The sequence below is a fragment of the Pleurodeles waltl genome, chromosome 9 (genome assembly GCF_031143425.1).
Source record: "Pleurodeles waltl isolate 20211129_DDA chromosome 9, aPleWal1.hap1.20221129, whole genome shotgun sequence".
NCBI lineage: Eukaryota > Metazoa > Chordata > Amphibia > Caudata > Salamandridae > Pleurodeles > Pleurodeles waltl.
In genome coordinates, this window is record NC_090448.1 from 571,579,446 (window position 1) to 571,598,264 (window position 18,819).

The window sequence follows — 18,819 nt, forward strand, 5'->3', positions numbered from 1 at the left end:
TAGTGAGCCTAAGGCTCCTTAGTCTGCTGCAACATGTGTGTTGGTGGTCCCCAGTACTACAGGGCCTTGCTACTGGGTCTGGCTCATGATGTGCCACTGGCAGGTTACTTAGGGCAAGAGAAGACCTTTGACAGATTTGTCAACCTATTTTATTGGCCTCAAATGAGGAAGGCCTCAGATGCGTACTGTATATCCTGTCCTACCTGCCAGGTGAGTGGCAAAACTGGAGGAAAGTACAAGGCCCCTGCAGCCTTTCCCTGTCATTAGCACCCCTCTTTGAGAGGGTGGGCATCAACATTTTTGGGCCTCTGGACCCAAAGACAGCCATGGGCAACAGATTTGTTCTGATCTTGATGGACCATGCCACTCAGGACTCAAAAGCTATCCCTCTGAGGGCAGTGACTGCACCTGCGCTGGCCAGGGAATTAATGGGGATCTTAATCTGGGTAGATTTCCCCAAGGAGGTGGTATCTCATACCAACTTCAAGTCCAATTACGTGAAGGCTATGCAGAGGGGGTGTGGGGTAACGTACAAGTTTGAAATCTCAAAGGCATAATTAAGGGTCTACCCAAACCCATGATGTGTAAGTGGGGCATCCTCCTGCCATGCCTCTTGTTTGCATACAGGGAAGTACCGCAGTAGGGGGTTGGCTTCAGCTCCTTTGAACTTCTGCATGGGCACTCTGTGAGAGGGCCTCTCAGTTTGGTAAAGGAGGGCAGGGAGCAAGCTCCTATGAGAGCACCCTAGCATATGGTCAGCTACATGCTGACCCTTCGCAACCAGACAGCGTGTTTCAGGAAACTTGCCTGAGAGGCCCAAGAAGCCAGCCAGGAGGACATGAAATGCTAAAATGACCAAAATGCCACTCTGGTTAAGTTTCAGCCTGGCCGAAAGGGGTGAGTTTTAGAGCCTGTGGATCCCTGCGTTCTACAAGACTGCTGGTCTGGGCCCTATGAGGTCAAGAAGTGCAGGAGTAGATATCACCTACCTGGTGAACCTCAAGACTCCTGGGAACCCCTTGAAAGGCCTACATGTTCTCTTCCTTAAACCCCACTTTGAGAGGTCTGAGATTACCATGCTCTTGGTAACTGGTGATGAGGTGGAAAAGGAGATTGAACCTCTCACTGCAAAACTGTTTTCCAAAGAGCAGGATGGGTCCATGGAGGGTGTCAGCCTCTCCCCTACACTGATCCTAGATCAACAGAGAGACTGCCGTCAGTTCTTACGGCAGTTTGCCTCTCTATTTGTTTACTTATCCCAGGGCTGACTACATGGTGAATCCATGATATTGGCAATGGAGACAGCCCAACTGTGAAAAATAAAATGTACAGGTTGTCTGACAAAGTAAGAGCTAACATTAAGGAGCAAGACTCCAAAATGTTGGCACTAGGGTTATTGAGCCCTCAAACAGCCAAGGGTACAGCCAGAGGTGTTGGTCCCGAAGGCTGCCCTGCCAGGTGTGACACCTGAAATCCGGTTCTGTGTTGACCTAATGTCTGGGTAAAGGTAGATTGCCTTGACCGAGGAGGCAAAAGAGTGGTCTGCGTTCTCTACCACAGAAGGGCACTTCCAGTGCTGAGTCATGCAATTTTTGTTAAAGAATGCCCCTGCCACCTTCCAGAGGTTGGCCAACCAGGTCCGACCTGGACTAGAGAACTTCAGTGCCCCTCCCTAGATGACACTGCAGTGTTCACTTCTTGGTTGGGAGGAACCCCTGTGCCACCTTAAGGAAGTGTTCCAGGCTCTGAAGAGGGCAGACCTGACTATCAAGGCCAGTAATTGCCAGATACGGCAGGGTTCTGTGGTCTACTTGGAGTACCAAGTGGAAGGCGATGAAGTGGACCCCATCCAAGCCAAAATTGAGACCCTTCTGACTTGGGAACACCCTCCTACGACCTGGACAAAGGTGAGAGCCTTCAACTGCCTCACTGGGTATTACAGGAGATTCATCAAGGGATATGGTACCATCATTGCACCCTTGACAGAGCTGACTTCCAAGAAGCATCCATGTGTGGTGATCTGGATAAAGGCATGCCAAAACGTTTTTGATACCCTGAAGGAAACCATGTGCATGGCACCTGTTCTCAAGTCCCCAACTTCTCCTAAGAATTCATGGTGCAAGCAGATGCCTAAAGAAGAAGGCCTCGATCATCCTGTAGCTTTTATAGTAGGGGGATTCTTTCCAGGGATCAGAGCTGGATTATAAAAAAAGGGAAACCTTTGCTGTGGACTTTAAACATGGCTCAGGACTGCCATTGCAGAACCTGTGTGTGCAGTTTTAGACTGCCATGTCGACCTGGCAAGTTAACCTTTTTGTCAGGACCAAACATACCTTTTTTATAGATAGAAGCCACCCCTAAGGTGGGCTCTGGACAGCCCCAAGGGCAGGGTGCAGTGTATTTAAAAAATTGGACATGTACTTTTGCTCTTACTTGTCCAGGTAGTGAAAAACTCTTAAAATTGTTTTTCACTAATGCAAGGCCTACCTCTTCCATAGTTTAACACTAGGATTACCTTACTATATTTTGGGGCCAGATAGATTTTTCGAGTTTGGTGTCTCTGAACCTACAATTTAAAATGACAAATTATGGCGAAATTTGATTTTAAATTGCAAGTCAGAAAATGCCACTTTTAGAAAGTAGGAATTCTCTTACTTTAACCATTCTGTGCCTCTGCCTGTCTCTGAAAACACGTCTGGGTCGGTGACAGCTAAGTGCATTCCCTCTAGACAGCCATACACAAAGGGAGCTGAGGCGTGACACTTGCATCCTGATGGCCCACTACAAGGCTGATGGGTCTTCCTGGGCTGGTTGGGAGGAAGGAGCTGATACTTGCACTGGAATAAGGCTGTTCCTGTCCCCACAGAAAGAGCTTCATAGCCCCTTGTAGAGTGTCTGAAGTCAGGGAAAGAAGAGCATCTTGTGCACTTCAAAGCCCTCTCTTTGAAGTCTTCCACATTTCAAAGCCACAACTGGTTATAAGTACTGGACCTCAAACCCCAAAAAATCATTACACTTCTGGACCGGAGGCCATTCTGCCAGGAAGGAGGGGTGCTGTGATTCAGAAAGGACTGTCACTCTGATGTACTCTGCTTGATTTTGCTGGACTCCTGCTTTGGTTTTGTGCCCTGCTGCCTGCTGCCTTCTTGCCTGGGAGTGAGAAAGACTGGACCTGAATCTCTACATTCCCAGAATCAAGGTGACTCCAAGGACTTGCTGGTTTGCTTCCTGTTCTGAAGTCTCAGGGACATCAAAAATTTCACTCACCTCTGATACAGCGTCTGGTGCTAATCCTGTCCTGGGCCCCCAAAACTAGGTTCAGCAGCTGTGCTGTGAGAAAATCCATGCATCGCCATTACTACACCGACCTGAACTGTCTCATCACTCCTCACCCTGATGTATTGCTGCTGAGTTGGAGGACTTTGCATTGGCGAATGCGCGGCTCAGGATCTATGCATCACTATCTGCCCGGGCGCATCACCTTCGCATTGCTCAACAATGATGCATCGCCTTCATCGCAAAGGATTCGACGCCGCATCTCTGCTCGGAGATCATCAACCGCTCAGCTCACTGATGACACATCCCTGGACTGTGCAAATAAGAGCTTTCCCATCGCCTTTGCATCGTCTCCTCACATCGGATCTTCAGATTTGATAGAACCCTCCATCCAAGGTACTGTTTCACAGCAGGACAAGGTTGGTTCCTGTAGCTGGACCATGCTCCTTTGCGGGTGATCTGAACGTTGCGCGACCAGATAGCACCAGTGAGCATATTACGCTTTTAAGCACTACAATTGCAAATATTCTTTACAAATTCATATGTCAACTTCTACTTTTTGGATTTTTTGTTGTTTTTGTCTTATAATGCTCATTAAATTGAGATCTATTTTTCTAAATTGATGCAATTTATTTTTGTGTGTTTTTGTCACTCTTGTACTGTTTTAAGTGTTGCACAAATACTTTACACCTTGGCTCTCAAGTTAAGCCTGACTTCTCTTTCCCAGCTACTAGATGGTAAGCACAGGTTAATTTAGGGTGTGTATCTCACTTTCCCTGGCTAGGATTGTGGCCCCTACTTGGACAGAGTAGATACCTCTGCCAAAGAGAGACCCAAGTTACCTTCTAAAAAGTAGTGAAAAAATTCAGCCACAGAAGGTAATAAACTAAATCCCGTAGTTTTCCTTTTCATGAAACATAATTTAGCCAACCCTGCAGCATAATCCTCCACTGCAACGTAATCGAGTGGTCTTACTTATACAGTTTCATGCATCCTATAGGATCAGGAATCTCTAGGTTTTGGTTGAAGAAGGCATCATAGCAACATTTGTTTAATGCAATACTTATACTATTGCATATACATATAATTTATGACCAATTTACCAATTTTTCTGTGGATAGATCTCCATTTGTGCTACTTATCGTTGTTTTGCCTCCTTGTTCCCTTGTTGAGACCATTCCACTAAAGCATCACATTTTTACGAACACTCTTGGGGGTTTGGGTTCAGGGATACTGGGGGTTTGCGCCTGTAAGTTCTTCTTAATACTGGTGCCAGTGATCTTTTCAATTCCCCGTTTCCAGTCATTGACAATATATAGTAAAAGATAGAATGCCCACACAGAAAGAGAGTTTTTTTTTAGATGGTTTAACAGAGTTGTAGAGGGAACATGTTACTGTCCCTTGATTGACCTAAACCTATTGGGATATTGTTCTCTGCTAATAGAACTCCAACCAGTTGAAGAAGTATTAATCCTGCCTAAGCCTTAACTCATTCTGATAATATATATGTCAACTGCATTTCCTTGCAAGACCCTACCAGCATTTAGCTCAAGCTTCTAAACGTCTCCTTCATACTAGCATTCTGTCTAAGGATGCTTTAGAGTGGGTTCCTCTTCTTATACTAAGACAAGGCCCCACACATGCTGATTCTTAGCTCCTTTGTGGGTTGACTTTCAGAGATGTGAAAGGAATCATAGAAACAAGAAGCCCATATAGGATTATAGACACTTTGCAAAGGACCTTAGGATATAATTTCATATATTGTCCACTTCAAAGGTTATCATCTGTGGCAGCTTGGTTGGATGGTACTACTGCAGCAGGTTTTCACCAAAGACTTGAAAGCATTTGAAATTTGCTGTAGCACTGTTCATAAATAGACCAACGACTACAGCTGACCCAATAAATTTAGTATTACAAATTATTCAATGGCATGCTCAGAGAAGAAGAGAAAAGCATTCAGAAAATAGCCATTGTTTTTTTATTGCTTTATTCAGTTAAGTCCAATCCCTCTGTGCCTCTAACTGAAAAGGCTAAACAGGTTGGCAGTACAAAAAAATAAATTATCCTGTGTGGTGATAAAAGAGAAAGGGATAGTATGTGCTTGCATTGTGGCCCCACTGTCCATTTTGTAACATCATGCTTCCAACTCCCAGAAAAATAGTTTTGTTCATTTCTAAGCAGTGAACAGACAGTGATCATAAGGTACTTTTTACTTGCTGCAGAAAACACATATTTTCCCTTTTTATCCCTCGATCATCCTCAATGAGCTTTGGAGATCTCAGCCTTACTGGATTATGGAGCTTGATGTATTTCCCTGGATACCCAATTGACCAAGCAAAATGGAATAAAATTACATATCAAATAAAGCAATATTCGTATCAGCAGTACATTGTCAGGTCAGGGACGTGACACAAGAATCACAATCCTTATTTAGGGTCTCACTTATAGAACACATTGGGTGTGATTCTAACTCTGGCGGGCGGCGGAGGCCGCCCGCCAGATTTCCCCCTCCAGAATACCGCACCGCAGTCATTAGACCGCTGCGGGTATTCTGGGTTTTACACTAGGCTGGCGGGCGACCGCCAAAAGGCCGCCCGCCAGCCCAGTGTAAAACTACCTTCCCACGAGGACGCCGGCTCCGAATGGAGCCGGCGGAGTGGGAAGGTGCGACGGGTGCAGTGGCACCTGTCGCGAATTTCACTGTCTGCAATGCAGACAGTGAAATTCATTGTGGGGCCCTCTGACGGGGGCCCCACGACACCCCATACCGCCATCCTGTTTCTGGCGGGCGAACCGCCAGGAACAGGATGGCGGTATGGGGTGTCTGAATCCCCATGGTGGCGCAGCGCGCTGCGCCGCCATGGCGGATTCAGAAGGGCAGCGGAAAACCGGCGGGAGACCGCCGGTTTTCCACTTCTGACCGCGGCCGAACCACCGCGGTCAGAATGCCCTGCGGGGCACCGTCAGCCTGTTGGCGGTGCCCCCGTCATTTTAGCCCTGGCGGTCGACGACCGCCAGGGTTAGAATGACCCCCATTGGATCTTTGGTTTTTGACATGAAAGATGTTCCAGCATCATCTCTCATTCTTAGTTCGGCCTTGCCGAGGAAACATAGGGGGTCATTCTAACCCTGGCGGTCGTCGACAGGCTGGCGGTGCCCCGCAGGGCATTCTGACCGCGGCGGTTCGGCCGCGGTCAGAAGTGGAAAACCGGCGGTCTCCCGCTGCCCTTCTGAATACGCCATGGCGGCGCAGCGCGCTGCGCCGCCATGGGGATTCAGACACCCCATACCGCCATCCTGTTCCTGGCGGTTCGCCCGCCAGGAACAGGATGGCGGTATGGGGTGTCGTGGGGCCCCTGGGGGCCCCTGCAGTGCCCATGCCAATGGCATGGGCACTGCAGGGGCCCCCGTAAGAGGGCCCCACAATGAATTTCACTGTCTGCATTGCAGACAGTGAAATTCGCGACGGGTGCCACTGCACCCGTCGCACCTTCCCACTCTGCCGGCTCCATTCGGAGCCGGCGTCCTCGTGGGAAGGTAGTTTTACACTGGGCTGGTGGGCGGCCTTTTGGCGGTCGCTCGCCAGCCCAGTGTAAAACCCAGAATACCTGCAGCGGTCTAATGACCGCGGTGCGGTATTCTGGAGGGGGAACTCTGGCGGGCGGCCTCCGCCGCCCGCCAGAGTTAGAATCACCCCAATAATCTTTGGATTGATTGGCCACAAAACACATTCACTTTTCTATTCAAGTTTTTACAAAGATGATTACTTCTCTCAATACACCATGAGCAATAAACAAGTAACAATAGCAGTCAATCATGAAGGTAAACTAGTGACAACACTTGTACAAATACCTCTACAGTTAAAATTTTCTTCTTTTGGTTTTAATGAAAAAGAGCCAAAGATCTAACACTTCATTGCCCTTGTAACTGTATTACATACCCCGTTCCTTGTGTCAAAATACCTTATAGAAAAATCTATGGTCTCATTCTGAAAAAAAGAAAAACTATAGAAGAAATATTTAAATGAAGGTGTATTTGAAGGGTTCATAAGACACTCACACCCTCCCTAGTTGGTGTTCCTACTTTTTGAACCAAAACCCAGTAGTGAATGAAGACCTTGAATGTGATAATCACAAATTCATCATAATTTTTTTGTCAGATCAAATATAGAAATTTATTGACACACAAGCATGAAAGAACAGTAAATATCAGTGAAACATACTGATCAATAAATTAACATATTAAAAAACAATAGTCAATACATGGATAAACAACCAGTACATACAACATGCTAAATCAAAATAGAATCAATCACAACTTAAGATCAATTTTAAAATCTATCAGCACAATTATATCAATCCTAGAGCTAAGAGGAAGCTAACTATGTGGGGAAGACAGGCTATGCAACTGAGTCAAGTACGTCAATCTTTGTTTGGTGTGGTCAGAAAAATAACAGATGTTCTTCAGTCTCTAGAGGATAACTGCACAGCAGGCACATTTTAAGGTTGTACGAAGTTGTTGGCCAAAATGAGGTGAAGGCAGCAGTGGGCAAAATACCATATTTTAATTTGAAGAAATACACCCTGCAAGCATTGGATTGATTGTATCAAAATTCTTCTGCCCTGAACGCATTTTTGTGGAGGTAGGAAGCAATTTGACTAACTGCCTCTGTGGGCTGATGTCTCACGTTGCTCGATATATTTAATCCAAAATCTATTTTTTGCAACAACCTTCAAGGATGCACGTATTGAAGGAGATTCGTGCCACCACTCACACAGTCCTCGATCAATCAGAGCTTATTTAACATAAGCCACCCAGGAGATCCTGAGTCTATTACAGCGGCTAGTGATATCAGGAAGTGCATCTCTAGAAGGGGTCAGCTCTATGGCACTTCATACTCATAGACAAAATAGGATAGGGTGAAATGTACCCTATTCCGTTATTGGTTTTAGAGCAAGATCTAATCTCATGTGTAGAAGAGGAGTGCCATGACTGAGGTTTAAAATAGAGCTAATGAAGTAGTTCTCATCTACTCCCATAGTAGAAGTGCCATAACAACACCACAACTCAGCTGCACATAGTGCAGCTTTTCGAATCTGGGATGTATAAATCTCCAAAGCAGGCATAACGAGGTGAGAAGAAGCAAACATAACCAGTACTGAAGACCTGTGCATTATCAGGAAGGAGCTCTCAGTGTTTTGGGATGAACAAGAGTCTTTGGAAAATAATCTAATCCCTATATAGTCGAATAATTTGACTCTCTTCAAAGTATTAGCTTCCAAGCACATGGTCCCACTAAAATGTTTCTGTTCATTGCAGGCCATAAATGTAGCTTTCAACATATTATTTTCTAACCCATTTGACTCACAGAACTAGGAGAATCTGCCTACTAATAAGGGTTTGTAGCCCCATTGCAGTTTTAGAAGTTGGAAGGGTACCATCTGCCAATAAAAATTATGAATGAAATTTGATTACTATTAAAACTCAATATCATTTACCACTTATTTCTCTTATTATTATTCTCTTGCTCTGAATATGCTTCACCTGTTCGTTCATAAAGTTAGATTTAAGGAGAGTTTACAGTCTCACCTAGATAAGGAAGAGGACCGATGGACAGCAGCAGGGCTATGTAATGCTGCTGCTGCCTTTCAGTATATGGTTATTGACATTATGTGAAACATATCAGATGCATCTGTTGTAGTCTGCCATGATGGCAGTCGTATTTTTAGAAACGTTACTTGTTCATTATTTGCACGGCTGTGTAGTGTTTACCCCTTTATGCAAGCATGCTTTGTATGTAAAATTGGAGAAATGTCCATTTAGGACCTATCAAGTTTCTTTTTTTTGGAATGTGTCATTTTACCACGAGGCATCAAAATGGACCACAAAATGTTAAAGCTGTTTGACGGTGGCCTACTCCAAAGAACATGAAAGATAGCCAGCAAGTTTTGGGCTTCAGAATGTTTTATGGACAATTCACAGGAAGCATCTCCTCTCTCAATGCTCCTATTTAAGAAAGGGATACCATTTCTGTGCGAGGAACAAGCTTTTACAATTTTGAAATGTTTTTACTACTACACCTATTTTAAATCACCTTAGTGTATTATTATCTATATCATAGAAACAGATGCCTGTGCTGCAGCATTAGGAGCAATATTCTCACTATGACACCCTGACGCGAAAGCTCTTCATTCATTTGCTTTCTATTCTTAAACTATTACTCCTGCTGAACAGCGTTATTGTATCTATGATCGGGAGTAAGTAGCCATCAAGACCTCTTTTGCATACTGGCAATATTGCTTAGAAAGAGCAAAATATGAGATCATAGTTTAGAGTTTCATAGAAGTTTTGGGAATCTTGAAATCTGTGTAATGCGAGAACCATAGATATGAATGATGGATGTTTCCCCCCCCCTCATATTCACTTCCAGGTAATTTAACAACTAGGAAACAGACTTTAAAATCAGACACTCTTTTGATAATTTACTCCTTCAGGTGGAGGTTTGTAAATAATATTTTCAAATGAAATACCTATAGTATTGTATATACATTGATTATAACCAATTCACCCATTTCTAATGAATCCTGTGTTCATGTGTGGGTGGATCTCATTTGTACTGCTTCTCATTGTTTTGTTATCCTGCGTCCACAAAACACTTTCACTAGAGCATTTTATTTTACCTAGTGGTCCTGAGGACTTGAAATCAGGAAATCTGAGGCTTAGTAGCTGAAAGTCCTTGTTAATAATGGTGGTCGTTGCAATGCCAATACTAATGATCCTTGCAGGTGCTCACTTTCATATTAATTTTCATACTGATTATTCCTTCTCAATTGAGGAACCTTCTGATTAAAGAGTATTCCCCTGAACTGCTTAAAAATTTTCCCTAACCAAATAAATTGTTCTCAGGACCAAACCATAATTGTGTTCAGTTTTCTACTTTTTTCTCAACCAGCTCTCCGACCTCCTAGTAAGCGTCTACTGGCTTTCCTCATCTTAAGAATTTACAATTTTAACATCAAAATGACTTTGCACTATTACCATCAGATGGCTAGGCAATTGTTACTGTCTACACACATTTGTTTGTGTTTGTCCAGCATTGGGGTACAATGTCAAAAACAAGTCCATTTTAGATGGAGGGTTCTCTGTCTAACCGAATCCTAATCATGATGTATTTTATCTTTTGTATGCTACAATGTTTAATAATTCTGCATAAATAAATGTGCATACTTCTTTAATCAGCCATAATTGTTTTTTGTAATATCATTAATGCTCTTAATTAGGTTTTGATACCACCGATGAATATTTTAAATTGTACACAGTTTAAAGAAAGAGATGGAATATGTTTTTAATTCGTTGTTGTGTCTTCTTGTAAAGGTGCAGATGTATACTATGCAGTGAGAAAATGTAAATTTGAAACAAAAAGAGAAGGCTGTTAGGTTTGTCCTACCTTCTACATCTCGATGTTTGAGAAGGATCATGAGCCCAAATCTCAAGGTTGTGCTGACAGTTTCTGTTCCTGCTGAGAACAAGTCAAAGGTGGTGACAACTAACCCCTCAGTATGGAATTCACTGGTGGGATTTCCCTTCTCCTGCACGAAACATAGCATGAAATACAGGTTAACAAGGTAGATAAATAAAGTAATAACAGTGAAAATCACATACAACAGGCCTTGTCTGGGGGTAAGTCATTATTGAATATCGTGCAATCCAGCCTAGTGTTATGAGAGAAGTCTTTTCTTGGAATGGCTGCAGCTGCTGCTCCACTGACATATTTGGGGTTTCCTTCTTAAAACGGTGTTGGTCGGCACCTTGGACATTCACTCTCCACTATCACCTAAGAATTGACGTGTAGCAGTTATCAACTATGCTCTATAATGTCCACTTGTAATAATTTTATGTAGATCCACACATACCTGTGTCTATGACACCCAGTCATTTTCCCAATTACACACCTGTGTATTTAGTTATCAGTCTTCGATTGGCTCCAGGTCCATCTCTGTGCCTGCATAATTCACCATAACTCAGCTACTGATTGTTTTCTTCACACAAATATTTGTCCTTTCGAAAGCCAGTGCTTGCCCTTTTACAGCACATGTTGACAGACTAAAGAATAGGCATGATGATTGACGTAGATTGAAGACTAGGCATGATGAAAGCTTTGTGTGAAATATCTCTATATGCAATGCTCATTCTATTGGCAAAGGTGTTCCACTTGCTGTATCCTTCACCTCTGGAATATGATGTCTTGTGACAATACAGCATGTATATTAAAGGACTCGCACGTTGTGAAATTTCACTGTATTGTTGGAGCGTAGCTTTTATAATCAAAAATTAACATGGACCACTTGCAAAATAATGTGTAATGAAGCTGCATAGAAAACGTGACAAACTAATATTAGCATACACGTTTGAAATGTGCCCACGGGGAGTGGCCACGAATGAATACGATGATAAATGAAATGGACTAATAATGGATTATTAATCTACTGATGTATGATTCTGTTTTAGCATTAAGAGTTATTTGTTAGGGTTTTGTCAAATTAATCATTAGGCCTTAGTTAACAAGGGTCTGGGCCTAGCTGCCTGGTCTCATATTAAATGTGTTTTATGAATGTGCACTGTGCTGTCTTCTTGAAGGACATAAAGCTGTACTTTTCCAGAAGCTAGAGATGTGTGTAACTGTAGTAAATTCTTTCTCATGAGACCCGACTTGCTCAAGGAGACATTCTTGTTGAATGCAACAGTGTAATTTGCAACAGGTACAAGGTCACTCAAACTGGTAAAGACAATGGAGCTACTGACTAAAGCAAGGAGGGTTACTCTTTGAACCTGACATTCTACCCGTTGAAGACGTAAATCACAGGAACCAATGAACTGCATGAGAACTGTCTTAAGTGAAAATTCTAGTAGAGGGACCAACAGACTATTGGATAGAGATAATGGTGTGCCAAATACGGACCAATTGGAAATTAGAGACTTGTCTGGAGAATTCAGTTTAATGACGCATCACAAGGAGAAATCAGCCAAATTTCCGCGAGCCATTTGCGTGCCTTGATCCTGCCACTTTACTCAGCCATTTTCGTGTCTCTTACTGAGACGTTAGAGGGACACTCTTAGTGTTGCTCTGATATTTTGATTTAGTCCTTGCCGCTTGATTCCTTAAACCATCCTCACCTTTTTTTTGGCCTTGCCCGATACTTACTTTTCCTCCTTATGAGGGAAGTATTCCTTACTGCCCTGTCTTGCTGAACTTTGCTGCTTACCCCGGCTGATGACGAATCAACTGCTGTCCTGAGGACGAAGTCTGACTCTGTATGCTGACCCATTACGGAGGGTAACTATATGATAATGAAATTGTAAATTGTCTGTTTGCCTTTTCTTTCTAGGTACCAACTGCTCTTTGATAGAGACCATAGCCAGATGTTTTCCAAATTTGTGTTACCAAATTGTTTTGCATGAAGCCCAACATGCTGATGCTAATTTGAGGTTAGTTAAGGAGTTCACCGACAATTGGGTGCAAATAGACAAATGACTGGATCTTTGCTTTGTTGAATAACGTATTAATGCTACTCTGCTAAAGTTGATTCATGTTGACGTCTCGCTTTGTTCTAATGTTCATGATCTTTGCTTTGCTTAAGTCATATTCAAGTTGCCACATTGTGACGTTATTGATGTGTTGCCTGGTATTGAGACTAATAAACTTGCTAGTAGATTGTAACCAATAGGAAATAAATCTCATAAATCTTACTAAATTGAGGTTGGTTATTCATGACTGTAAGGTCCTATTGTGTTTAAATTCTTATTAATGCCATTGACAAATTTGGTTGGTTCGTTATTGTGAATATTGATGATGTTATTGATCTAGGGATCGAAATGTGGAATAGATATCTCGTCTTGAGGTGTCCCCAATCAGGGTCAAAAGGTTTACCGGCCTAAAACGAGTCCCCGTCAAGTAAAGTACCTAGGTCGGGACGCGTTATCAGTTCTGGTAGCAGAGGATGGTTTTGGCCCTTTGGGGCCCCAAGACGAAGGACCATTGTTTAGAATTGTTTTTGAAATAATGCAAATTGAAAGGATGATGTTCCCCTAAGTGCCCAATGACTTTCCCAGGTCCCCAGAGCCTGCCGGAGTGAGTTAGGTATGTTCTCGGCCTTCTAGTGATGGTATGAGTGAAGTAGGGTTCGCGTTTGCACAGCTTATGCATACAGCAGGTGAATTGTGAGGTTTGTGAGAATTTCAGGCCAGGTGATGTTTTAGTAAAAGTGTGCCTACTCCGCAGTATGGGAGTAGGAAAGTCGGCGAACTTCATGTGAGTGTGGTGCTTTGTGCTCAAAATTGTCCACGTGGTTGTTGGTGATGTATGGACCCTGCGTGGTCTAAGACTCTGGAGAATACTGATAAGTGTATGAGACACTTGGTTTATGTTGTAATTTGCGCGGTTTAATAGGTCAATAGGGCATGATTGACGAGTAGAGTTTGGGTCAAAGTGAGTGAACGAAAACTTCGATGGAGATTTGGTAAGTTCTAAAGTGCACTAGTTGAACCATTGACAAGTCGAGAGTAGAATTTGCGGGTTGAATTCTGCTTGCGAGTGAGAGATCTGAGAAGGAGAGAGTAGCGGCCGGGCTTCAAGTGAAATCTCTATAAAGTTCTGAAGCAATTGTGTTACCTTTCCTGTAGTAAACCGGCAAATTTGAGTTTTGTTAGTGCTCGCAATATATTGCATTAGTTGTGTGAATCGAGAGTGAGGGAGGCAAGCCGCAAGACTTTGTCAGCTGCAGTGTGTGAGTGTGACGTCATTTGAGCCATGCTGAGGAGGGAGTCGCGCCATGTCTTTGGCTAAAGCAATGGTGCAAATTAACAGAGAAAGATGGGTGCTTGGCGTTTCCAGAGAATGGGACATTCCACATAGGGGTTTTAGAGAATTTGCAGAAGGCACTGAATGAGCAAAAGCCGCCTCCGAGGCCAGCACGGTTTGAGGCGTTAGAAATTTGGGAATTGATGGCCATACGACAACGGCAACAGAAATTTGAGCGGAGGATGAGGAAGGCAGAAAAGACACTAGCGGAGGCTAGATGGTATAGTGAAAACAGAATGTGAAGAAGAGAGATAATGGACAGTGTTAGGATGTTTCCGGCGATTACCCAGGAAGCTGAGACCCAGGGAAGAAAGGCCACTTGCAAAACAGACAAGGGCTCTAGTAAAGGTAAAGAGAATAACAAGTATTGGGCAGATGCAGATGACTCAGATGATGATGAGTTCCATAATCAGTTGTTACATGATCGTCCACCGCCATATGCAATGGATGACAATAGACCAAGTACCACTACAGGCCCTGTAAATTCAACCCAGAATCAGGGAACAGCGAATACAGAACAGGTAAATGCAGTCACAACACCAGCTCCAGTACAGAATAGTGTCAGTGTGGTAGACACAGTGAGGTACACACAGTTGCAGCCACCACCAATTCAGAGGCTCTATCCTGATGTCCCAGTATTAGAAACCACTACGCATTTGATAGTGCCGTCTGACCAGGCATATGCAACATTAAAATTAGTGCACATTGGGCCAACTCCACTTTTACTGCCCCAGCCACAGTCTCAGATGGTTCCGAGTTACACTCCGGTCACAGGACCGCAGATAGCTATGGCACGGATAATGAATCAGAATATGGGGGCCAGTGTTCCACAAGTTATGGGGAACAAGCCAACACCAGCCGCCATATCCCTACCTATTACGGTTGGTCCACCAGTACCACTGTACGCACAGGATAAGCCTTGCATGTGTGATCAGGGAGTAATGACCCAGGATATGACAAGAGGAGTGTTCATAGGGAACTCTCAAGGGATGAGCCCAGTGGAACAGATGGTAGAAAGGTTAAGGTCCCTGTTAGACTTTAGTCCATAAGGGGTTCCTCAAGAGACCATGAGACACTCAGGGTTGGGATTACTGACTCCTCAGGTCCCAGGTGCAGATGAGGCTCAACAACCAATGATACAGGCTGGAAATATTTGGTTGCAAGGGTTAACGGCACAACAATTGAATGAATGGTTAGACAAGCTGAATTCACCACAGACTACTCCTGCGACTGTAGAGCCGTCAGAAAGAGAGGAATACCTACATTTTGTGAGATTGGGCATGGAAGCAGCCGAGTTAGTTGAAGGGAGCATGGGAGTGAACAGGCTAGAATCATACACTGAAGCAGAAGTGAGATATCTGTTCCCGAGAATAACTAAAGAAGTGAACAAGGTGTACCAAAGGTTGGCAAACCTAGCAGACAGATACGGCATAGACTTAGACAATACTAAGCATCTGAAGAGGAGTTACCGATTGGACTTTGAGCCTGAGGATTTCGATCACATGAGGTCTACTGGAATGAAGGCCCATCTTCAGGAGATACTACAGAGCGCACAGGTTTGGGGAGCTTTAGAGAAGTGGGAAGGCAGATGGGCAAAGAAGAGAGATAAAAGCTAAAGTGACTACTTGGAGCAGCAGCAGCAGCCAAAACCAGCACCAGATACCGGTACAATAAAAAGGCTACCCATGAGAGAGACGGCTGGAGGGGTTCTAGTCTGTGTATCGTGGTCTAGAGGTGACATTTTGTCATTCACAAATGACTTCCCCAGGCTCAGGGAAAAGCCAATAGAGTGGTACCAGCAAACAGACAGATTTGTGAAGCTTGCGAAGTATCTCTGGGAAGACTTGAACACCTTATTTGAGATCATTGTTCCTGCTGATTTGTGGCTCGAGGGCAAGAGAAGTGTTGACTGGCCAACCGCAGGACCAGCAAGGGATAGGGTTACCGGAGCACCCTCTCCAGAGGTAATGAAGTATTACTATAAAGTAATTGAGTTTTTGAAGCTGAAAATGTTACCGCAAAATATTGATTGGCAAAAGATTGACTGATCGGCATAGGAAGGCAAAGAGTCGATACATGCTTACTATGAGAGGTTGTTGAAAGCATTCAAGCATTACAGTGGTACAGAAGTCATAGAGCCGAAAGATATGAATCACCTTGTGTTCAGTTTTGTTGAAGGGCTAAGACCAGAGATTAGCCAGATGATAAAGAATCATTTGATCTGCTGGCAAGTGAAGCCAACTGATGAGGTGTTACAGTATGTAAAATACTGTAGTGATGAGATTGAGTTGAAGCAGAGCAAGTTGAAAGAGAAAGTGATGGTGATGCAAATTAAGGCATCGCAAGCAGGAATGCAGGGAAATGGGGTACGGCAGATGGTGCAACAGCTGCAAGGAAACAGAATGTTTCAGGGCCAAGCAAGAGGTCGAGGTCGGGGAGGTTTTGTGAACCGTGGTCCAGATTTGAGTACTGTTGTGGTACTAAATGACGTGCAAGGGATGAAGAAGGTGTTACCATGACATGCATGCGGGGCGTGGGACATTGGAAGCGGGAATGGCCGATGATGGTGCAGAAGGGTGTTGTTCAACAAAGCAATGATGTTGGTGCATTTCAAAATGTTAGAGGACCAAGAATGAGGGGTCCTAATCCGAATTTTCAGAATAACATAGTTCAGATGCAACGTCTCCAGCCCATGCAACAAGTGCAAATGCCACGTGTACAACCAGTGCAGGTGCAGCAGGTGCAACAGCAGATTCCCGTGGCACCTAGGCAGCAAATGCAGTTGCCTCTAGCTCCGATGGGACAGCAACAGATGATGCTTCCTCAACCGGTCACAGGTCAAACAATGAGTCAAAATAATGCAGTACAACAGTTCCCATTGCGTGGCGAGAATGGAGTAAACGATGAATGGTCAGATGACAGTTCGGATAGTGAGGAGTGCAGGCTTGCAGCATCCCTAGAAGTAGATCAGAGGGGACCCTATGTGCAAGTGAAAGTGATGGGTCCCAAGGTCTAATTTCTGGTAGACACAGGAGCTACACGCTCTACGGTTAGAAGTGCAGAGGTTCCGAAGTTGCCCCTTTCAGGACGTACAATAAAGGTAGTGGGAGCGGCAAACCAGCTCCTGACTAACCCGATCACAGATCCGGTTCAAGTCAAGATTGGTACCTTTCAGGGATTGCACAGGTTTGGAGTCTGTGGTTCAAGTCCTGTGTCCCTACTGGGAAGAAACTTAGGGCCAGATGTAGCAAAGGGTTTTTCCCATTCTGTGTCAATGGGAAAATGTGTTCGTACATATGGCCCTTACTGTGTAAAACGAGGTGTTCTATCACGTGTTCGAATGAGGGAATTGAGGTGCAGACAAACAGTGATGATGAGGGGGATGATGCTCAGATTTCAGAGCCAGAAACAGAGACTACGGATGAAGAATACCCCTTGATAAGCTTCTTCCCATTGTTCACAATGACTGATTTGCCCACAGACCTGCAGGGGATAATCACAGAGAAGGTGTGGGACTTAACAGGAAAGGAAGTGGGACTGATAAGAGCAGTAGAACCAGTTAAGGTCGATGTGAAGCCAAATGCCGTGTTTCCCCAAGTACTGCAGTACCACATGGCACAGGATGTCCTCATACAGGTGACACAGATAATTGCAGATTTTGTGAAGCAAGGAGTTCTGAAAGAAGTGATGAGCAGCCCATGTAACTCACCTATAATGGTTCTGAGAAAGCCCTGTGGGAAAGTCCGAATTGTTCAAGACTTACGAAAGATTAATGACATAGTGGTGAAGTGTTGCCCAATAGTGCCAAATCCAGCTGTGATTATGTTCCAAGTTCCATGCAATGCAGAATGGTTCTCAGTTGTCGATTTGTCCCAAGCTTTCTTTTCTGTGCCTCCTCATGAGGGCAGCCACTTTCTTTTCAGTTTTAAATTTCTGGATAAGGTTTACAGTTGGTGTCAAATCCCTCAGGGGTTTTCGGAGTCACCATATATCTTCAATCAAATTTTGAAGAAGGATTTGGAGTCACTGGAACTGCCTTTCCAATCGACTCTGGTGCAGTACATTGACGATTTATTGATTGCTTCCAAAACAAGAGATGACTGCAAGTACAATACTATTGCCCTATTGAACCACTTGGGAAAGAATGGGCATAAGGTGTCGCCAAAGAAGCTTCAGTATTGTCAAAAAAAGATGAAATATCTAGGCCATTTGATTGAGAAGGGGTTGAGGAAAATATCTAAGGAGAGAGTGACTGCCATATTGCAGATGAATCCCCCGACGTCTTGGAGAGATGTTAGGATGTTTTTGGGAATGGTGGGTTACTGTTGTCAGTGGATTCCGAATTTCCCGGTTATCTCCAAGCCTTTGGTGAGACTGACAGTTAAGGAGATTAAGGATGGCCCAGACACTCTAACAATGTCTGAGAAAGAGATGAGGGCATTCATTGAGCTGAAGGAATGCATGTGCAGGGTTCCAGCTTTAGGTATGCCTGATTACACGAAGCCTTTTGTCCCGTTTTGTCATGAACGTGATGGTTGTTCGTTGTCTGTCTTGACACAGGTCCATGGAGGTGCAAACCGACCGGTATCATATTTTTCAGCTACCTTGGACCCAGTCGCAGCAGCCTTGCCAGGTGTTTGCGTGCAGTTGCAGCAGTTGGTCAAAGCCTCACACAGTGTGAAGGC

At 44.1% G+C, this 18,819-nt stretch overlaps 1 protein-coding gene across 2 annotated transcripts in view; it reads right to left on the reverse strand.

The window, feature by feature from the left end:
* LOC138259675 (cytochrome P450 2G1-like) overlaps nt 1-18,819 on the reverse strand; it is a 280,939-nt gene that overhangs the window by 86,199 nt on the left and 175,921 nt on the right. For both annotated transcript variants that reach the window (XM_069207549.1, XM_069207548.1), the window contains one exon: nt 10,724-10,865. In XM_069207549.1, the coding sequence (XP_069063650.1) occupies nt 10,724-10,865 (142 nt within the window). The remainder of the gene's footprint in view (nt 1-10,723; nt 10,866-18,819) is intronic.